Genomic DNA, 23340 nt, shown 5'->3' with positions numbered 1-23340 from the left:
CGGTTCGATACAGAGAGCGGAAGACAATCTGCCAAGTGAGCCACGAGGCCTCCTTTTACTTTACTTTACCATTATAGTCAAATAAATCAAGGTTTTGCATACAGAAAAAAAAAAGTCAGGCAGTTCTCATAACAGTGTGAGATGAATACTGATAAGCTGCACCTGGCTAGCAGGATATAAGGAGTCCCTAATATTTTGTTATGAGAGAGTTGGGTCATTAGAGTTGTTCCAGACAAAACATGCTCTCTGTAGTCTGTACGCTAGAGAATTTATGCCGGTAAGCTGGTTTATCGTAAATGGAGTAAAGGAATATTACACAAGGAAGGTGAACACGTGATTTTTTCCATAATGATCCACCAGTGCCTTTATGAAACTGTGATGATGATGATGTCACTAATGGTTTTGCTCGCCTACCTTACAGATCTTCTGGGCGTGTGCACCCGACAGACTGCCTCCGAACACTGTGAAGTCCTAAGAGGGAGTGAGAATATTATACGCGTTTAAAAAGGAACACAAACATTATGGGTCAGACGTGAAGATAGATGGATACCGATTTCCTCTGAGCGTTCAGTAGGAAGCTATCCGGCTGCACCTTGGCCTGGCTTAGCACAATGAATGGAAGCGGATACGGACCACTAGCCTAGCTGTTGGCCCAAAACACCTCTACCGGAGTTTTAAAAGAACACGCCAACATTTTGGGAAATGAGCTTATCGTCTTCTCCAGCGAGAGACAAGATAGATACCAGTTTCCCCTCTGTGTGCGTTCAGTAGAAAGCTATCTGGCTGCACGTTAGCCTAGCTTAGCACAATGAATGGAAGCGGAACATGACCGATTAGCCTTCGGGAGAGGCGTTAGTTGGACAATGCCTAGGGCTAACCGGTCACGTCCGCTTCCATACATTGTGCTAAGCTAGGCTAACGTGCAACCAGCCAGATAGCATTCTACTGAAAGCGCAGAGAGGAAATTGGTATCCATCTTCTTGTCGGACTCTGGAGAAGAGGGCGAAGCGCATTTCCACATCACGTTGGTCTGTTCCTTTGAATAAAGTTTGTCGTTCATCACCATGCATCATATTATGATCAACACGTTGTTGTACCTGACTGAAGACGTAGACCAGGCGGCCATTGATTCTGCCCTGCCCCGTCACGACACTGTCTCCTGGGAACTACAGGGGGAAAGAGAGAGTGAGAGAAGACGGAGGCATATTTATAACTGAATAAAGATCACACAAGAGATTGTAATCACATTTAACCTGCCGCACTGCCAAACGGTTAACCCTTTCACTGCGACAATCCACAGAAGGTTATCCCTTTCACTGCCACACAACAGCAGGTTAACCCTTTCACTGCCACACTACAGAAGGTTAACCCTTTACTATCACACTACCGTATTGGCAGTGAAAGGGTTAAAACAACATGTCAGCCCGGTACCTTGTTGCGGTCCTGCTCCATCCCAAAGTCAGAGCAGCGGTGCTCCACAAACGTGTCATACTCGACGAAGGAGTCGCGGTCCAGAAGCAGCTCCACCCGCTCCCTGGCCGTCAGCTTACCCTGTGAGACAGATATGTACAATGTTTATATAATGCCACAGGTACAGGTATAGTTGAAACACAGAGCGCCAATAAGAAAAGTAAGTAACAGAACCTGTATTATCCCTGTGGGGGTGTTTGACTTGAGGGGGAAATAGGTCAATGTTATGAAATGTATACCCACCAGTCTATCACCCTCGTCGTTACCATTAACCTCTAGTGAACGGTGGGGTCCGTTATACCTATACCTTCCTTGTATATCTTCCTGTACATTTTACTGTATATTTTAGAATGTATATCTTTGACTGTATATTCTTATTTTTTACTACCTAAATGTTTATTGTGTGCCAATCTGTGGTGAATGAATGAATGAATGAATGAATGAAAACTTTATTTAACAGATTGCAGAATGGGTACAATACAGTACGGCTCAATACACTGAACTGTACAACAGATTAATAGAATATAATATAAGTACTTTATTAATCCCGAGGGAAATTCAGCACCTTAGGGGGACCCTGATGGAAACAAGACAAACGTCTTTCTCAGGTCTGCATCCCCTTATTTTGAGACAGGTCCATTGTTAAGGGGATGCAGACCTGAGAAAGACGTTTGTCTTGTTTCCATCAGGGTCCCCCTAAGGTGCTGAATTTCCCTCGGGATTAATAAAGTACTTATATTATATTAATCTTCAACTACCACTGACCCCAGACAGTAGACCAGAGGTCCGGACGAACAGAAACAGCTAATGGTCCCATGCAGCAACAGAACGGCTATAATAGTACTAACAGAACTGGCGTATCAAACTAATAACCGGTGTGAATGGATGAAAACTTTATTTAACAGATTGCAGAATGGGTACAGTACAGGTACAGGTGCATCATGTCTGTCAGTTTTTGCGTGTTTGTTTGTTGTTAGATAACGTTACCTTTTTGTGCTGGGCATCAATCCGGTGCTGACCTCCCCCTAAGAGCGCCGCTTTCCGTTTGTGGTCGATCCGCTCCTGAACGGACAGGTGGCCGGCGGAGTACCACCGGCACCGGGGCTGCAGACCCGTCTGTGTGGCCGCAGCGGCGTGTTTTAAATGTGCCAAACTTCTAAAAGAGGTCCTCAGCCCGTTTATCAGCCCGCAGCTGCTTCGAACGACAGTGAACGCCGCCATTGCTGAAGCCCAGAAGGAAGGAGGCGATGGCTGAAGGACGGGAGTATAGGCCAATCGCGAGATCGTAAAACACCCTTACAACCAATCACAAGGGAGGGACGTGGTAGGCGGGGCGGAACATGGACGGCGAACTCGCTTCCCAGTGTTTTCTGAATGTCACACTCAAGTGAAGTTAGTGGACTACACTTCCGCGTTACATGGAACTACACTTCCGCGTTACATGGAACTACACTTCCGCGTTACATGGAACTACACTTCCGCGTTACATGGAACTCGATAGGGAGGGGGGAAAGCGGCGTCTATACTTTCCGTAGCCGCATTTCTGGCAAGACGCTCTCTGATTGGCCGACGCCTGTTTCTACACTGGTTAAGCTTAGGCACTCTTTCGAAGTTGGTTAAGGTTAGAGCTTGTCTTAGAGCATGGCGATAGAACGCCAGGTAGTTTGCAGGCTGTTCGACGCGGAAATGGGCAAAGACACAGCTCGTCACGCGATTGGGCAACAGTGGCCAATCAGAGAGCATCTGCCAGAAATGCGGCTACGGAAAGTATAGACGCGGGAGAGCGGCTATACACAGTTACACAGACTGTTTTTGTTTTTGTTTTGTTGCTGTTTTGAATACGTTTGCTGTCCCTGTTAAATAGTGTCGTGGAATATATTATCATGTCATTAGACAGCTTGACTGGTACACTTTGACCAGCTATATAATGTGCTCAGATATGGCAGACACTACTGTCTCTTTAAATCTTCTCCCCAGCCTAGCAAGATTGTTTAACATTCCGGTTGGGAACATCAACAATGGCACCGCCTAGCCAAGGTTGATTCTCCTAACTGGGCCATTTTCATCATCATATCTGATATTATGTTACGTCTGACAACTGTGTATTTAACATACGTGTGAACAGCGCTCTGGGTCAGTTTATGGCGTAGACGCTACTGTGTTAACATGTTGTCTCTGACTGTAAACTGTCCTTTCATTGTGGCCACGGTGAAATAAACGTTCCTATTATTATTAATAATGACTCAGAATGATTTGTAAACGGCTCATCGTTTAGTCCTTTAATATTTCCCATTACAATAGAAATGCCGTTTTGGCAGGAAAACGGGTTGCCCTAGCGGGAACGCTGAAAAGGTGTTTTCCTCGCCAAAACTCGCCGACAACGTGTTGTGTAATCTGCGCGGAGCCGTTGTTGCTCAACGCCCATGGGCAGTAGATACCGACATCTGCGTGCCCTCACCAACGTCCGGTGACAACAGAGCTGTCCCAAATAGCTGCAGCTACCATGTGTTGTCAAGTTATTGTTATAAGGACCCCAGTCCAAGCTACAACAGTCTGCATTCCCTTAACAATTGTTTGTATTGAGCCGTATTGTATTGTACCCATTCTGCAATATGTTAAATAAAGTTTACATCCATTCATTCTGCTAGCATTAACGATTGCATGAGCAGCTGGCTAACGTGAGCTAACGTTAGCTACCAGACCCTGTTAGCTCAGAGCCCCTCTTTCAACATAACAAGCATTAAACAAAATGGCCCAGTCATCTATTCACTTTTGTTTAATACATGAGGCGTTGTCTCTAATGTTATCTAGCTACTGATAGCTCCCGATATCAGTTTGGTGCTGGCTGGCTAACTGACGTGAGCTAACGTTAGCTGCTACTAGCCACAATGCTATACTGTTATAATGGCATATTCCATTCACGTTAGCATCGGCGATCTTTTTTGAGACTAAACTATCCGCTCTTGGTGGTCACTTGTGTTGATGTTAGTTTTGTTTCATCAACAAATCATCAACAAATGAGGCAGAACACACAGTGAATGTATCCGTTTTTGTTTATTGCACTTTATTTCTTGCTGAAAAATAATGCTTCATTGGCTAAAATGGCTCGCGGAGGCATTTAAAGATGGTGGCTTTTGAGATTTTGAACAGGATGTGGAGTGTCCTCATTCAAGTTCTGATTGGTTGAAAATTGCCTTCATGTTCACCACCTACTGCCACCTACTGCTTTGGCATTGTACTACATCACTGTGCTCAGGTTGCAAAACGAATGTCTAACTCGGCTGCCACTACGTTGCGACCTGGAAAAGCGAAACTCATCTTCAAAACGAAACGAAAACATCAGTCAGTCTAACCGCAGCCTAAGACAAACTCTAACCTTAACCAACTTCGAAAGAGTGCCTAAGCTTAACCAGAGTAGAAACAGGCATCGGCCAATCAGAGAGCGTCTTGCCAGAAATGCGGCTACGGAAAGTATAGACGCGGGAGAGCGCACAGGGATAAAATTAATGAACGAATTTTAGAGCAGATTGCTCTAAATGCCACATCAATGTGGAACGCCCTACCCAAAGCTGTAAAGGAATGTGAATCACTACCCACTTTCAAAACCACTCTCAAGGAACACCTACGGGAGACTGCAATTCGAAACTGGCCCCTGTAAATGTCCTAACCCAACCCCCTCCAATGTACAGAAATGTACCTAGTATGGTTTTGTCAATATTCCAATGTACAGTTTTGCTTGTTTGTACAGTGTTCCCCCCCCCCCCCCCCCCAACCCCCTCCAATGTAAATTACCTAGTATGGTTGTCAATATCCCAATGTACAGTTTTGCTTGTACAGTTGTACAGTGTTTCTCCCCCCAACCCCTCCCTACCCAACCCCCCCCCCCACACAACCCCACCCAACAACCTCCTCCTATGCACAGTTTTTACGTCAAATGTATATACTCCCTTTTCTGGACTCTTTTTGTATCACAAACAGTACTGTATTTGCAAATCTGGTATGTCATAAATGTATAGATGTAGCAGTACTATCTATCTGTATGTCATGTATGTCATATATGTCCTGATGAATTGAAAATGGGGGACCCTGATGTAAACAAGACGAAAGTCTTTCTCTGGTCTGCATCCCCTTAACAATTGTGTGTATATTGAGCTGTACTGTATTGTACCCATTCTGCAATCTGTTAATAAAGTTTTCAATCAATCAATCAAAGAGCCTTGGCGTAAGTGGTTGTTGTTGTAGCTACGGCTGTGGGGGTGCTGGAGACATGATCCAATAGACTTTGTATTATGCGTTATGCCTGAGTCTGCTGAACACGGAGAGACCAACCCCAAGTCGGCCAAGAAAGTGCAGATCGATTTGTATTGTACCCCACCCGCCTCTCCCATGAGCTCAAATTACCAGAAATGTTGCGGTGGTCTATTACTGCACTTCCGTGTTAAATTGAGCTCATGGAGAGTGATTGATTGATTGATTGACATTTTTATTAACAGATTGCAGAATGGGTACAATACAGTACAGCTCAATACACACAATTTTTAAGGGGATGAATTGAAAATGGGGGACCCTGATGTAAACAAGACGAAAGTCTTTCTCTGGTCTGCATCCCCTTAACAATTGTGTGTATTGAGCTGTACTGTATTGTACTCATTCTGCAATCTGTTAATAAAGTTTTCAATCAATCAATCAATCAATCAGACCAGAGAAAGACTTTCGTCTTTCAAAAATAGTCTAAAAAATTGAGTATACATTTGACGAAAAAACTGTACATTGGAGGAGGTTGGTAGGTAGGAGGTTAGTAGGTGGGGTGGAGGGGGGTTTGGGTAGGTGGGGTGGGGGAGGGGGGGTAACTGTACATTGGATTATCGACGAAACCTTACTTGGTCCCAAGAAGAGGGTCTTGTGTATTATTGGGTTTAATAGGACATTTATTGTACATTGGAGGGGGTTGCGTTAGGATATTTACAGGGGCCAGTTTCGAATTGCAGTCTCCCGTAGGTGCTCCTTGAGAGTGGTTTTGAAAGTGGGTAGTGATTCACATTCCTTTACAGCTTTGGGTAGGGCGTTCCACATTGTTGTGGCATAATTGTGAAACGTGTTTAGTCCCTTGTTTGAGCCGAATATGGGTTTAACATGATTTGTGGAGCTCCCTCTGGTGTTGTGGTCATGGTATTCACTGACCTTTGGGAAGTATTTTGACATGTACATGGGTACCTTAGTCGTGTAGTGTATCTTGTAGACCAGGCCCATTGCAAGTTGCTGTACTCTGTCGTCTACTCTAAGCCATCCTAGGTTGTCAAAGTGGGCAGGGGTGAGGTGGGTTCTAGGAGTAAGGTCAAGCAGTAGTCTGACCAGTTTGTTTTGTGATGTTTGTAATTTAGTTTTTAGCGCATTTGAGGTGCTTTGGTAGTCGTAGTACCCTTGAATGAGTGCTCCTGCCAGAGTCTTCAGGGTATTCTTGTTTACCAGAGAGGAGATCCGGTACAAGAATCGAGTTTGTTGGTTGACTTTTTTTTATTACATTGGATGCCATTTTGTCACAGGAAAGATTTGCCTCTAGGATGGAACCTAGGTATGTAATTTCATCTTTCCTTGTGACAATGTAACTGAGAAGCCGTCGTCTTGCTGAGTTTGTTATTTGAACCGAAGAGAATGGACTCTGTTTTACCCAGGTGTTAATGATAGTTTGTTATCAGCGAGCCAGGAGGAGAGCTCGGGGAGAAAATTAATGAATGTTGATGAGAGCCTTGACTAATTATTATTATTATTATTATTATAGCCTTGACATTACGTTTTGGATCATGTCTCAAGCACCCAGCACAGGAGTATAGGCCAATCGCGAGATCGTAAAACCCCTTGTAGCAGGGTGGATTATCCCTGCTTTATGGGAGTGGTTGTACACGGCCACCTGGTAGCGAGAACGCAGCAGAGCTGAGTCCAGCTGGGTCCCCGACTGTAGGCCAGGAATGTTGAAGTGGAGGTCGGGCAGCAGGAGTGGATGGGGCCTAGGATTCACTGACCTAGGAATGGTACGCTGGTCCTTCTTGCCCTCCAGGGCGATCAGCAGTAGCTCCCCACACACCCACACTTCCCCTAATACTTCCTGAGCCCTCCCACACCCGATGGCAGTAAGATGGATGATATATTCGCTCCCCAAAGCAGTACTCTTCCTTAATGACGAGTGGAGACCTTTTACAATGAACTATAGGCAGGGGGTGGGGAAAGGGTTAAACAATAATGAGCATTACCCGGAGAGAAAAGGGTTAGACAGAATGCACATTAAAGACACACACACAGTGCTCCCATTTACGTCTCCTTTACTGACGGCTTAGCATGTTACACATTATCGCATACCTATCAAGGCTACTTCCACACTGGGCACCTAGTGCTCTCACTCTATATTACAGACACAGTAAGAACCTCTTCCATTTAAGGGTTATCTACTGCTCCGCTTTGCGGTAGGTGGAGAACAAGGTAAGAAGTAAAGGAGTTCAATGGGAATTTTATAAGGAACCACACATCATTATCACACTCAAAAGAAATTAACAGTGGGCCCACGTTAGCAAATAAAAGTCTTATCTAAAGCCGGCTTTTTCCCCAAAACAATAAATGGTCGGGGCGCCCCTAGACACTGCTGCCAGCGTTAGTTCAAAGCACCGTTTATCTTCGCCCTTAGAGAGCCTGCGCCACACAGTGGAAATGTATACCGATAAAGTTTCAGCACTCGGAGCGCCGCTGTACTTATCCAAGATGGTGGGCCTGCTCTCACCACCAACCGTCCGGGTGGTAAGATGGCCGTCGGGAGATCCCGCGATAACAGGCCGCGGGGCGGGGTAGACGCTGGGCAGGTGACTGCTGGGGTAACGGCTTGGAGGGGCTGGAGGAGCGTGCAGTGTAGTGACGTCCGCTGCTGGGCTGAAGGGGTGGGCCGACACGCGGGCTAAACTGTGGTGCTAGCCTAAACAAAGCTTTTTTTGATCCACTTTTTCTCCCATTTTCTATATTTTCTCCCATCCCAATTTCGTATCATCCAATTCAACCCTCCCCTGTCACGAACGCTGTTTCTTGCCTCCCACAAGCCGGCTGCAATGTGGACTAAGTCATACATAGCACAAGTCCCCTCCGGTACTTGAGGTAACAGCAGTCGCATCTTTTCACCTGCGCAGCTCGATCTCTCAGTGGCGAGGAGTAACGCGTGGGAGGCTCACGCTGCCCCCGACACTTCCTGATTCTACTGCGCAGGCGCACCAACCGACCTGTAGGAGTCGCTGTCCACAACGCCCGATCCCCACCCATCAGTTTCCCACCCCCTAATACGGCCAATGTGTATTAGTATGAACGACCAGCTAAACTGAAAGCAATGTGGAGCGCTGGGCTCGAACAGGCAAGCCCAGCGTCTCCGTCATTCGTGGCGAGCGCCTTGCTCACTACGCCACGTAGCCGCAACAAAGCTAAGCTGTGGGTCGTGGTGAACCCCCTGTCATAACGCCTATACACAGCTAAGGCAAGGTGGACAATATCTACCACCTGGTCTTCGGCAATCGCTTGCCTGCTGGTTCATTCACAATGTCGCTTCCGCATTAACCAAGCGCTAAGCTACCGCATACTTCTAGGATAACCCGCTTTGTAACTGAGTTTATCCCTCGCGTGCTGAATCTCCGGAGCTCCCGTTCCGTGCGTCCTCCTCCCTCTGTCGAAAACGCTGAAGAGGAAGCCCCTCCCTCGGCACCGCGCTCTGAACCCATTCTTCTTCACCTGTGTCTCCCTGCCCAACGTGACCACCAGCGCCCCTGGCGGCACCTGTATCCTGTCCCACCATGAAGTGTCAATGTTGGGATAGGGAGAATCAAAGAGAGCAGCAAGTTAAGTGTCAATGTCAGGGTAGGGATGAGCGGTCAGCCGGTTACACAACGTCCTCGTGAACACAGGGAATGCAAAAGATTAGCGTTAGACACATTGAATAATAGTCATACCTTTTCAGGTGTCTACATAAGTATAACCAATCACAAGGAAGGGACGCGTCTATACTTTCCACAACAAACTCGTGTTTCCGGGTTCCCGTTTTGCGCTCTGATTGGCCACTGACCTACGCTAGTACGCCCCCCTCGCTATGAGCGTAGCAGGACGCTGAAATGCAAATGCGTATCACAGTACTGCCTCCAAGAACAGCTGTTTCCGCGTGACTTTATGTGCGCTAAAGTTCTGGTAAGTTTAAAGTGCTTAGAAATGCCGGTAAATGCCGGTTCATTCATGCTTTGAGGCACGCTTCCTGACAGGATTTTATAATATTGTATTTTATAATAACAATTCATGACAGCTTGTATAGCTCAACTGGTTAGTCCCCTGCCTGTGCCCATATGGTCCCTGGGTTGAATCTCTTGGATACTTCTTTTTTTTCTGTAACGTTAATTAATTTATCCACTTATCCACAGATAAGATATTCCTTTATTGATCCCCTTGGGGTAATTCAGGCATCATAGCAGCATGGGGGGGGGGGGGTACACAGGTAGTGAAAACAACACAAGCAGTGTAAACAAATAAGTCAATAGAATTGACTATCTAACCAACTGAAATATACAGTATTCACAGTATCACAGTATTCACATAAGGTGCAGTATGCATAAGGTGGTGTTATTGACTTCCGGTTTAGCTGCAATATGTAGCGCACGCATTTGGTTATAGCTCCGCTCCCGTTAACGTTAATTTAGTTTAAAAACCTTATTTGGACTATACCAAAAGAGATTAAACCACATCGTATGTATTGATAAGACCTTCTACTAACTATATCAAAAGACAACATGGATAAGGATAAGAAAAAGAGTGGAAAGAAACAAGAAACAGCAATTCCAACGGCGCAGATTGAAACACGTTCAAGAAAAATAACAGGCGACGCTGCGGCAGATCCGTCGGTGACAAGCCCCGACGTGGGGAATATAGAGGAGAATACACCGGGACCAACGACTACTGGCCCCGAGAGGGAGACAATAGATGACAACATAACAGGAACGACAGGAAAAAGTACTGTGAGAGATAAAGCAGGTGATTTTGAGAAGATAATAGCAAACAAATCCATCGGATCCCTCACTGCACCCATAACATCAACTGACACAAGCAGTGCAATTACACAACCCGACTTCAACTCACTGACTATCCTGATGAAAGAACAGATGGTCGCTTTCAAATTACACGTTGCACACATCGATACTAAATTCGAACACATCGATGCTAAACTCGAAGAGGTTATGAGAGCGGTCGCTGTACAGTCCATGCGAATCACGACAGTGGAGAATACGGTGACAGAAATTACACGGGCAGTCAAAGAGAACGAGAACATCATCAACGTTGGTTTGACAGAGGTAACAAAGGAGATAAAAAGGGTGGAAGAGGCATGCCGGAGGAAAATACAAGAAGTTAAAGATGAAGCGATGGAGAGGCTACTCGAAACCCAACGCTACTACAAGCGAAATAACATCCGCATTGTAGGACTAGATGAATCAGTCAATTGCGCAGACGACAAGTTTCCAACAGTGCTATCAGAGATTTTGGGTAACAACTTTCTAAACACAGAGCCGATAGTGGACCAAGCTTACAGAATCGGTACTCGGGATCAAAGAAGCAACGGACCAAGAGTCATCATTGTTACTCTGCGCAAGACGGCAATAAGAGATGACATCATCAAAATTGCTCGCAACCAAAGGGGAAAGCTGAAACATGGTGAAAACCCAATATTTATCTACGAGGATCTTTGCAAAGAGGCCATCGCTCAGCGTTTCCCCTACAAGGAGGTGATGCAGAAATTGTTCAAGTCTGGCCTCAAACCAAGGCTAGTATACCCAGCGCTATTATCGATTGTGGGCAGTGACGGCCGTAGGTTAGGATTACACACGCCTAAAGAAGCCGAGGAATACTGGAATCTACATGGAGCAGAACCCCCATGGCAGAGCGAAACACTGTCTATCAACAGATAAGCCTTCTCATCTCTCTCTTTCTCTGTGTATATCAGTATTAGAATGACTTTATCCGGGCTCAACAAAAGTAGCAGATGATATGCATGCCGGCTACACCAAGGCATAATGTGTATAATATGATTCGTAATGCATTATATTTTCAGACCTCTGGTCTCCGTGGAGACAAGAATATATCATTGACACTAAGAACAATCTGGAATATTCTGGGCTCATCGCTCGACTGCTCTGGGTCACTTAGAAATATCCCGAAAATACTAGTAGTCATGCTGGGTAGGAAGATCATTCTGGAACATAACAGCAGTCTGTTAGTATATACTAGTGTATTCTACAACCTTCTAGAATATAATGCACCATTACAACGAAGGCCTGCAACTCTAACATTAACATCCGGTGTGTATAAGCATAAGCATATGATCAATTGACTGAAGTTTAATCAGGCCTTAATAAGACTTAAAAAAAAATCGGGAACCCGGAAACACGAGTTTGTTGTGGAAAGTATAGACGCGGAAGGGACATGTAGGCGTGGCGCGTGTATATTTTACCCAACAGAGTTTCACTTCCGCATTCGGTTTGCGCAATCTGATTGGCCACTTTCCAGCGCCAATCGCATTACTCCTAACAATCGCGCCAGCAGGCTGTTACCCTAACCCTTAACCCTAACCTTAACCCTAACCTTAACCAACTAACCCTAACCTTAACCCTAACCATAACCAACTAACCCTAACCTTAACCCTAACCAACTAACCCTAACCGTAACCAACTTCGAAAGAGAGCGACTTCGAAAGAGTTGCCAAGCTTAACCAGTTTGTTAGGAGTAATGCGATTGGCGCTGAAAAAAACGTCAGTGGCCAATCAGATCACGCAAACCGAACACGGAAGTGAAACTCCGTTGGGTAAAATATACAGGCAGGCGGGGCGGATGTTTTCTGAATGTCACACTCAAGTGAACTACACGTCCCATGTTTCTTGGAATAGTGAGACATAATTATATCAAGTTTCAAGTTTCTTTATGAGTTGTCATACAAAAATACAGAATACTTTTATATGAAATGCTTTTTCCTGTTCTGCTCCTGAGAGTGTGCTAGATAAAAAATAAAATAGATAAGTCAAAATAGAAGTACGTAACAACAAGTGTAAACAAAAGTGTTCAAAACAAAAGTGTTCAATATACATATATACAGTACAATATACAATACAGAGTCGAATTTTTTTTAACTGAGTTACAATACAATATAAAGTACAATTCAGAAGTACAATATATATATATATTTGTAATGTTTCTGTTTATGATAGCGGTCCCTGGGGCCAGTGGTTTGATTGATTGATTGAAAACTTTATTAACAGATTGCAGAATGGGTACAGTACAGTACAGCTCAATACACACAATTGTTAAGGGGATGCAGACTAGAGAAAGACTTTCGTCTTGTTTACATCAGGGTCCCCCATTTTCAATTCATCATAATGGACTCTTGTTTCGTGCCATTTATTAGGTTGGCCTCGTATAGATTTGTTATTATTTATAATTTGTCTCGTCTATATGGAGACTTTGGTCAGCTGGGAGGGAAGTAAACGAGGGGACATGTTTGGATCGCGCGAGATGCGCGCCCTATCAAACACACGGTAACCAAGGTAACTGATACAGATCTCGCGTGACTACCCGGAGTGGGTTGATGAGGAAAAAGGAGGAAAATCAAATGATTGATGCGTTTGCAATTCGGATAGCTAGCTATGTTTCGACAAACGTCCATAAAGTATCACAGTAAAAGGTACCGAAAACGTAGGATAATTGTACTGAACAGTTTAGCGTTATTATATTCCTACAAGAGCGCGCAACGGTTGAAAGTCTGCGGGACTTAAGGGACGATTCAACAGCAGCTATCTCTAACGGCTAACAGTGGCTAACAGCTATGCTAGGTGTTTAGCTTTGTTTACATCAAGAGCGCGCGTGGGATCGCGCACTAATGGTGTTTTACTCTCGTAGCTGCAGCTGATTATCGTGCCGGACATCGACGAAGAGACGTGTTGTGGATGTCGAATAAGCTAGCTAGCGTTAGCTAGTAGCTAGCTAACAAATCAAACAACCAGGGGGGGTTTGGTTGATATTGCAACAAGCTAACGTTAGCCTAAAGCTAAAGCTACAACTGTGACTATGGGCCGTTTGATTTAAGCTAGCTAAAGGTTCTCTCCCAACAAGCTAACAGAAACGCCAGTGTAACAGAATAAAACGTCGTTGTTGTTGGTGGGCGAAACTAGTAACTAGTTACTAACACTACACACAAGCTGGTGATGCTAACGTCGCTACTAGCTATGTGCCGAGCTATAATGTGTTTGCGCTTCTATTGATCATGCACCATGTTCGCTCCTTCGGTTGATCAGTTATTGATCCGTGCTGCTCATTGACACACAAGGGTCCGACTCTGATCCGTGAGAGAACGGATATTTTGAACCGGGTCTAACCCGGGCAGCCCGGTCTAAGAAGCGAGTGGCCGGCCGGGCCTGGCTGTTTCCCCCCCGAGGAGGCTGCAGGGAGACGGCTCCGACATGAACCCGGTGAACGCCACCGCGCTGTACGTGTCCGCCAGCCGGGCGGTGCTGCAGTGTGACCCGCGGCAGCCCCACAGCTTCGCGGAGATGTACAAGCTGCTGCCGTTCTTCCGCCAGTCTCTCTCCTGCCTCGTCTGCGGTGAGTAAGCAGCATACACCCAGCCTCAAAGCTGTGATCACTTAGTGTGGTGTTTTTATGGTGCAACTGATTGTTGTTGTTTTCATGCAGCTGTTGTCAATATGATGATGATCAATGATCAGTGATCACTATGATTTGAAAATGGGGGACCCTGATGTAAACAAGACGAACGTCTTTCTCACGTCTGCATCCCCTTAACAATTGTGTGTATTGAGCCGTACTGTATTGTACCCATTCTGCAATCTGTTAAAATAAAGTTTTCATTCATTCATGATGCAGCCGCGGTGTGAACATTAACCATGTTTCTCATACCACTTTGATGAACATGGTCATCGATGTTCTTATTTCACGTGTACGTGTTTTTGTGCGTGCGCGCGCGCCACCGTTGATACGGTTTGTCATCATCTTCGCCACCGTCGTGCTGCTCGACTCCTTGGCAACCGCGAGGCTGAGCCGCGGCAGCAGCTGGCCTCCTGCGTTGCTAAGCGAGAATGAGCTCCCTCTGCTTTGTCATGACAGCAGCAGTGCTCCTCCGACAGACTGCTCCCCGTTGTTCAGTTTTACTACAGGAGCCACGAGTAACACATTTGGTGCCAATTTGATTAGCGGCACAGAGCTCTCATTGTACTTGTCACACAACCGACAAAAGCGTAATTGTAGCGGATGATTTGACGTGATCCAAGAAGGATGAGGCCTACCGATTTAATAAACCCAATCTGGTTGAAACGGCTGGTCGGCAATGAGTTGTGCCCCCTAGTAGCAAACCCCTGTTGGATGTGTTCACAGATAGCTGGATTAATCTCTCCGTCTACCCTCTGTGTTTGTCGCAGGTAAACTGCTCCAGGACCCCGTGGCGCCCACCAACTCGTCCTGTCAACACTACGTCTGCTCGGGCTGCAAGGGCCAGAGGATGCAGCTGAAGCCCTCGTGCAGCTGGTGCAAGGACTACGCCTGCTTCCAGGAGAACAAGCAGCTCTCTGTGCTGGTCCAGTGCTATCTGCAGCTCTGCCTGTACGTCACTCACTCCCCGCTGCTGAAGCCAATCAGCAGCCACGTGGGCGGGTCTCCGGAGGTCATAGCCCTGCTGGAGGAGGTGCTGGGGTCAATTCCGGTGATGGAGACGGAGGAGCCGAGTCTGCTGCTGTTGGAGGAGGAGGTGGTGGTGGTGGACTCTCCCGCCTCGCAGCCCCTCACCCCGGCGCCGGCGCCTGTCCCCGCGGAGTCTTCTTTGGCCAACGCCCACGCCCCCTCCCCTATCCCCCCCTGCTCCAACGGCCCCCCGGAGTGTAACGGAACAATACTGGAGGACCTGGCTCCCTCCTCCCCGGAGCTGGAGGTGTGCGAGGTGGTCGAGGAGCAGCAGCCGCTGGAGGTTCTGTCTGCGTCCGTGGCCGGTTGCCCCGGGCTGGAGCTGGCTCTGGCCGTTGGCCAACAAGCCCAGGTTCAGACTGCCGTGTGCTCACTCAGGGAGGGCGGGTCTGGCACCCGGGAGCTGGAGGAGGGGGAGGTGCTGCTCCTCAGCGTGGAGGAGGTGCTGCAGACCCTCGACCCCCTCCAGCCCGGTCGAGACTCTCCTCACACGCAGCCGGATAGGACTCACGGTCACGCGCACACGACACACTTGGACCGAGCGCGCGCACACACGTACATCCAGCTGGACCGGGCACACAACTACACACAGGTCCCGTTGGACAGGACTCACGTGGCGCCTCGCCACGGCGCTTACACACATATCTCCTCCTCCTCGGAACCCCCTCCCCCCCCGGCCCCCAAGCCGCCGCCCGTCCGCCTCCACCGCAAGCGCTCTCGCTCCGAGAGCGACCGGGAACGGGTGAAGCCCCTCCCCCTGGCCTCCATCCTGCAGGGCCCCGTGTCGCACTCCCGGGCCCCCGCGCCCTCCTCCCACCACCACGCGCAGTACGCGCAGCGCCCCGCCCCGTCGCCGACCCTACCCGTGCACACGTACTCTTCCGTCTCCAACGGGGGGCATCCCAAGCCCTGCCGGCCTCCCGCCGCCCTCAACCCCGGCGGCAAAGGTGTGAAGAAGCACCCGGAGCAGCAGGGGGTCAAGAGGCCCCACGCCAAGCCCCGGGGCGGAGGAGGGGGCCCCAAGGCCAAGGACCGCGGTGGCAGAGACCACCACCGCCTGCTGTCCGGCTGCCTGCTGCCCCCCAGCCCGGCCAAGCCCGTCTACAAGAAGCCCGTGGAGAAGAAGGGCTGCAAGTGCGGCAGGGCGACCCAGAACCCCTCTGTGTTGACGTGCCGGGGCCAGCGCTGTCCCTGCTACTCTAACCGCAAGGTGAGATGCTCCGAGAGGCTTCCCACCTACAGGACCAGTGTAGACCAGGAGAATAACTGTCACAGGACCAGTGTAGACCAGGAGAATAACTGTCACAGGATCAGTGTAGACCAGGAGAATAACTGTCACAGGACCAGTGTAGACCAGGAGAATAACTGTCACAGGACCAGTGTAGACCAGGAGAATAACTGTCACAGGACCAGTGTAGACCAGGAGAATAACTGTCACAGCTCTCTGACAGGCTTCCCCCCTACAGGACCAGTGTAGACCAGGAGAATAACTCTCCCAGCTCTCTGATAGGCTTCCCACCTACAGGACCAGTGTAGACCAGGAGAATAACTGTCCCAGCTCTCTGATAGGCTTCCCCTAGAGCCATATGAAATCCGTTTTATTTTTTTCCAAATTCCATTTTATTTTTTTCCAAATTCCGTTTTTTCCGTTTTAATATTTCAGAATTCTGTATTTTGCTTTGTACGCTCATTTTACCATCAGAAATAGTGTCTAATAAGTGGGAATGAATAAATGTCCACAATTTAATAAGATATAACAGTCCATTTAATAGGGCTGTCTTAAATACTTTGAAGCTTCGTTCGATGGGCATGGGATTTGAATATGAAAATAAAATTTTATTATTATTAAAAAAAAAAAAATTATATATATTTTTGCAAAATCAACTCTGCCTCTCTTTGTTAACTACAACAAGCAATGCTGTTTGTTATTTAAGATGAGGTTGGACTCGGCACTGACAGATTTGTGTTCATTGTGCTGCTTTTATAAAGCCTCAAATGACGGCTTACAATATTTCATGAAAGCAAAGTGTTTTGTTTGTCTAAGATTTTAAAAGGTTTAAACTTTACAGCACTGACAAAGTTGAACAAAGTGCTGTACAAGTCCCACAACATAAAAAAAAAAGTTAAAAAAAAATAAAAATAAAAAATAAAATTATTTTTTATTTTATTTTTTTATAGTGGATTCCATTTTTATTGCGCAATTCCGCGATTCCGTCCGCGATTCCGTGATCGCGGATTCCATATGGCTCTAGCTTCCCCCCTACAGGACCAGTGTAGACCAGGAGAATAACTCTCCCAGCTCTCTGATAGGCTTCCCACCTACAGGACCAGTGTAGACCAGGAGAATAACTGTCACAGGACCAGTGTAGACCAGGAGAATAACTGTCACAGGACCAGTGTAGACCAGGAGAATAACTGTCACAGGACCAGTGTAGACCAGGAGAATAACTGTCACAGCTCTCTGACAGGCTTCCCCCCTACAGGACCAGTGTAGACCAGGAGAATAACTGTCACAGGACCAGTGTAGACCAGGAGAATAACTGTCCCAGCTTCCTGAGAGGCTTCCCACACACAGGCAGAGTAGTGTCAGGGATGTGATTTCTCCGTTTTTTTAGCCAGATTTCCGGTTTTTCGGACCTAAAAGCATGATAATAAAGAAATTCATAAAAAAAAAATTTGTAAAATGCTTTTGTAAAACTGACTAACCAGGGAAGGTTACTTGCAAGCAGTGCAGCAGTCTGCCACTCAACTCTACTCAAGGGAGAGCAAGCATTGTCGAGTTAATGTGAAGCTCTGTAGAAACATCAAACTCTCAAGCATGAGGTACAGAAGCCAACCTAGACATAACCAAGAAGCTGAGATGGAGAAATGTCACCACCTTCATTCTCAAAATCCACCTGCGAGCAAAAGAAAAGCAAAAGAGTCCATTAGTCCAACTGCAGCCCTTCGCAGTAGGCAAGACTTCCAGAGGAGGCGGTTACAGGTGTTGCACAATCTGGTTGCAAAGAAGAAAAGATAAGGTCCTAACGTTAGTGTTTGAGCCAGGATGACTTGGGAGGGATCAAGACGACCCCCCCCTTTACATTTTTTAGGGGGACACTGAGATATTTGATTCATTTTCTTTGTCCCTTTCCTTTCCCACCTTCCTCTTCACTGTGAACAGTTCAATCTATACAAATAAAATGTGTTCATTCATTCAAATGGAGTGTTTATAAAAAAAAAAAAAAAAAGATAGTTTAGAAAATGTTCAGGTTTTTTTCTTAAGGCGCAATCACATCCCTGAGTGTAGACCAGGAGAATAACTGTCACAGCTCTCCGAGAGGCTTCCCACGCACAGGCAGCGTAGAGTAGACCAGGAGAATAACCATCACAACTTGGATCGACCGTGGCTCAGGAGGTAGAGCTGTCGTTTTGGTAATTGGAAGGTTTCCGGTTCGATTCCCACTCCTCCCGGGCAGTGTGTCAACCCCTACTTAATAACCCCTAACTGCTCCCGATGAGCAGGTTGGCACCTTGCATGGTTGCCCCTGCCGTCGTCGGTGTGGGTGAATGTGAGGAACAAAATTGCAAAGCGCTTTGGATAAAGGCGCTACATAAATGCACCATTTGCCATTTACAACTTCACCAAGGTGCAGAGATCTGTACCAATAAAGGATTTTCTTCAGAACATCCATCAGCCTCCAAGAGTAGCTGCATTTCTCTAACATACTGTAGATGGAGAAGCTTGTGAAACGTATGCCTGGGAGTATTCTGTTCCTATTATTGTAACATCTCACATAGTGCTGTTATGTCACCCACATTAATTATGTGCTATAATGTTACCCACATTCATTATGTGCTATAATGTTACCCACATTCATTATGTGCTATAATGTTACCCATATTAATTAATGTGCTATAATGTTACCCACATTAATTATGTGCTATAATGTTACCCACATTAATTATGGGCTATAATAATGTTACCCACATTAATTATGTGCTATAATGTTACCCACATTCATTGTGTGATATAATGTTACTACCCACGTTCATTGTGTGCTATAATGTTAGCCACGTTTATTGTGTGCTATAATGTTACTTACTACCCACATTCATTATGTACTATAATGTTAGCCACGTTTATTGTGTGCTATAATGTTACCCACATTCATTATGGGCTATAATGTTACCCACATTCATTATGGGCTATAATGTTACCCACATTCATTATGGGCTATAATGTTACCCACATTCATTATGGGCTATCATGTTACCCACATTCATTATGTACTATAATGTTAGCCACGTTTATTGTGTGCTATAATGTTAGCCACGTTTATTGTGTGCTATAAAAATGTTAGCCACATTTATTATGTGCTATAATGTTCCTCACATCCAAGCATTAGGGGTGGGAATTCATCTTTTGTGAATCTGAATGAATGAAAAAGTTAATTTTTAAACATGTATTCTCCATATTCCTCCGAACAAATCACAATATCAAGCTCCGTCAACCAAAACAATCATAATGAAAAATAAATTATAAACAAGCAAGTTGACATGTTCAAAAAAGGAGTAGAGGGAAGCTAAGCTTATTGATCCCTACCCCCTTACACTTAAATGTTTTCTTCCATAAAATTTTACTTGATATAACATAATTTAGTATAATACATTATATAATATACTTTTACTTATAGTTTTACTTAATCTTAGATTGGATTCTGATTCTTTGGGTCAAGATTTGATTTCAAATCGTATGGGTAGGGTAATAGTAGAAGACCTAAATACAGGCAATAATAGTACAGTAGAAAAGTAAAAAATAGGCAGTGTAAACAATATAATTAACTCTGTATATACGCATCTGAGCAAGTAGGCAGTGTGATCAAAGGTGCAGGTGAGGGTCTGTGTGCCCCATCAGTTGTATTATACGTTAAAATAAACATGGTATTTGTGCGACGCTCCCTGACTGTGCGTGTGACCCGTGGCTGTCGTCCGCAGGCGTGTCTGGACTGCATCTGCCGCGGCTGCCAGAACTCCTACATGGCCAACGGCGAGAAGAAGCTGGAGGCCTTCGCCGTGCCCGAGAAGGCCCTGGAGCAGACGCGCCTCACGCTGGGCATCAACCTCACCAGCATCACGGCGGCCGCCGCCCTCCGCAACCCGGCCACCACCAGCGTCCGGGGCAACGCCCTCCTCAACGTCGCCACGGCGACGGGGACTCCCGTCACCGCGGCCTTCCTGTCCCCCAGCCCCCCGCGAGACGCCGGCTACGAGGACGGACTGGAGCTCGGCTTCCACTGCTGACGGGGACCGTGTTGTCGGGACTCGATCTCATGGATCATAAAAGACGGCTCAGTGCCGATTTGAATGTTGACAACTGATCAGTTTGTCTGTCAAATGACATGTCCCTCCCTCACTGGTAGGGGGCGATCTAACGGCAGCTAATGTTCTGTCCTGCTCTTTATTGTCTCTGTAATCTACTCTTTTGTGTTGGAGACCGCCGGGTAGGAAGACTAGCATGGGTATGCCAAAGCCTCCTCCTGTATTGTGCCTGGGTGCCAGTCTGTCGTTGCTCGATGGTAATAAAACACACGCGGGTCTGGTTCCCAGGGTTGTTCTGTACTGTACAAGCTGCTCGCGGGTTCATGGACCATGCAAATAAGAGGCAGTAGGAACCCCCACACCAGGTTTTATACTTGTTGTAGTATGTGCGCATGAGGACAGATGGCCGCTTTGAGTGTGGATGTGGATAACGGTCTGTGCGCGATTGAGACGATATATCTACACGTTCATATCTCACAGACACCCCCCCCCCCCCCCCCCCCCCTCTCATAGCATTCTCACAGTATTGATTCACGCTTGTGTTCACCGGGGTATAGGCATTAGCTTCAGGTGACCGGACCCAGTATATGTCTCCAGAGACCCTCCTGTTGTGAACCAACCTCAAGACTGATCCGGTGTGAAGACCATCTCGTGTCAAACTAGACTGTATGCCTTGCCATCCATTTCTCTCTCTCTCTCTTCTGTTTCTAACACATTGATTCTCTCTCACTCACTCGTTAATTCTCTCTCTCTCTCTCTCTCCAACTCTTTAAGCACTGTCAGCAACTAATGAGTATGACTGATAATGAGTGCCGTACAGGCCGGCAGATAATGTCAGCACTTGGCTGGCTCCGAGGGCTGCGTGGTGAGATCTACAGTAATTTCAGCAGGGGGGGGGGGGGGGGGATATAGGCACTTAGTCTGATTGATTGGCCAAATTACAACCAGGACCTTTCTTGGTTACCATAGCAATAGCAGCACCGCGGACCTGAACTCCAGAGATAACGAGGGACCCTCCTCTACGCACGCACTCACAGCTGTTTACAGTATTCTGCCCTGCAAAGGCTAATGGCAGTAGCTACAGTTTTGCTCCAAATGTAGTAACGACTTGACATTTAACCTGGATCCTCTTGTTTTTATCTCCGGACAAAAATGTCCCTTGTTCAATCTCTGCTCTGTTCTCGAGAAAATAGGGTGTTTTTAAAGCAGTAACCACGTAGTCCAACCGAAACCCAAGGCAAAGCGCAGTAAGTGTAGTGATGCAGTGGATATTGCAACAACGTAATACTTTGTGGTTGCTTAAATATTTCTCAATTACTATCTATTTCAACAACAAAAAACATGCATTTTTAAATATAACTTAAATACAAATGGAATGTATTAAAACGAATCAAAACGAGTTTCTCTCGTACCGAGAAGACTTGCACATTTTTAGTTATTGCACTTTTCCTTTGCATTTACCTATATACTTGTTTTAAGGCAATACAAAGGCAGAGTCCGGTATCTGCATTATTGGGGTCATAGGTCAAATCATTGGTCATGGCTTTTATGCCTAGAAATTACTTAATACATATGTATTTAATAAGTGCATTACCACTCTTCTACCTAACACACTTGGCTGGAAATGTTGACACTCAGTTTCAGTGTTGGCGTAGTTACTGTGGTTATCCTTCTGCAGGGCAGTAATTGTCGTGTAGTAACAACATGATGTTCTACACACAACTACAGCGTTCATTTGGTTGTGTTTCTTTCTTTGTGGGGTTCCGGGCGATTGTTCGTGTGAAAGGTAGACAAACCGAAGCCATAGGTGGTGGTGGTTGTTGTCATGGAGACAGAATAATACTCTTGCTTGTTAAAGTTTTTACCGTTGTTGTGTTCCAACTGACCAGAGACCAACTTTAGAGACTTATTTTTGATATTGTGTGTTTTTCCGAGACTCCGCATCATTGTCCTTTGTGTTTTTCCTTGTTTTCTCTTCGGTTAAAGCACCTTGATAGCCCTCCTATACGTCAGAGGGGTCTGTGTTGTCTGTTGTCTGTGTTTACTCGTCTCGGCTGTATCTATATACACCTGGCGGGCCTTTTTGGCGGCGACCAAAACGACCCAAGAGACTGTAGAAGAAGAAAGGACTCGGACTGACCAATCACATCAGCTCCTCGCACCAGAGACCAGGAAGTACATTTAGTGGATGGATAATTTTTTTTTATACAATAGGGGGGTGGTGGATCTCTCTGCCTGTCTTTTGTCTGTGTCTGTTTTTGTGTGTCGTTTATTTGGTATGTGTTTCTGTTGGGCATTACTTGAACCCCTGATTTAGTTTTTTTGTTTTCTATGTAAAGAAGAAAAAAAAAGAAAAATGTTGCAGGAGAGACCTTGTTGTTGCTGAAACATTCACTGCCACATTAGGGAAACATGTACTACATACAAATAAATGATAGTTTTCTACTTTTTCAGTTTTCTGGGGGGTTTTCATGTGTTTAATTGTTTATAAAGAGGTTCCTTTGTGCTTAAGGACCAGATCCAAGCCGTTGTTTATTAAGAGTTATATTACACTCTTCCACTAATTAATCCTCCTTGCCTATTACTACCTACCTACTATACTAATACGTCTACTACTATCCACTCAACATTGCAGTACCCAAGTTTCAACACTGTTTGATGAACATTGTACCCTTCCTGCTGACTTGTCGTACAGAACTTGTAAGTCGTTTTGGATAAAAGCGTTCAGCTAAATGACTAAATTTCAATGTAGAGTTATCTCAATGTCAAAGTTAGGGCTTTTGAAATAGTTTTTCTCTAATTGTCTGATGTCGAAAGGATAATTCTAAA

General features: G+C 46.0%; 2 protein-coding genes across 2 annotated transcripts in view; one reads left to right on the top strand and one right to left on the bottom strand.

The window, feature by feature from the left end:
- pccb (propionyl-CoA carboxylase subunit beta) overlaps positions 1 to 2698 on the bottom strand; it is a 30972-nt gene extending 28274 nt beyond the window's left edge. The window contains exons 1-4 of the mRNA XM_084309195.1: positions 2458 to 2698; positions 1432 to 1551; positions 1098 to 1166; positions 415 to 471 (exon numbers count right to left, since the gene is read on the bottom strand). Of these exons, the coding sequence (XP_084165321.1) occupies positions 415 to 471; positions 1098 to 1166; positions 1432 to 1551; positions 2458 to 2691 (480 nt within the window). The 5' untranslated portion in view covers positions 2692 to 2698. The remainder of the gene's footprint in view (positions 1 to 414; positions 472 to 1097; positions 1167 to 1431; positions 1552 to 2457) is intronic.
- Positions 2699 to 13130: 10432 nt separating this feature from the next.
- Positions 13131 to 21390, top strand: LOC311224278 (E3 ubiquitin-protein ligase MSL2-like). Its single transcript, XM_084309194.1, has 3 exons — positions 13131 to 14121; positions 14952 to 16420; positions 20188 to 21390. Exons 1-3 carry the CDS (start codon positions 13980 to 13982, stop codon positions 20491 to 20493), a joined length of 1917 nt encoding a protein of 638 aa, XP_084165320.1. The 5' UTR covers positions 13131 to 13979; the 3' UTR covers positions 20494 to 21390.
- Positions 21391 to 23340: the final 1950 nt, after the last annotated feature.

Source organism: Notolepis coatsorum (genome assembly GCF_963971535.1).
Source record: "Notolepis coatsorum genome assembly, chromosome: 2".
Lineage (NCBI taxonomy): Eukaryota > Metazoa > Chordata > Actinopteri > Aulopiformes > Paralepididae > Notolepis > Notolepis coatsorum.
Note: the sequence above shows the minus strand (reverse complement) of the source record. Positions and strands in the feature narration are given on the sequence as shown.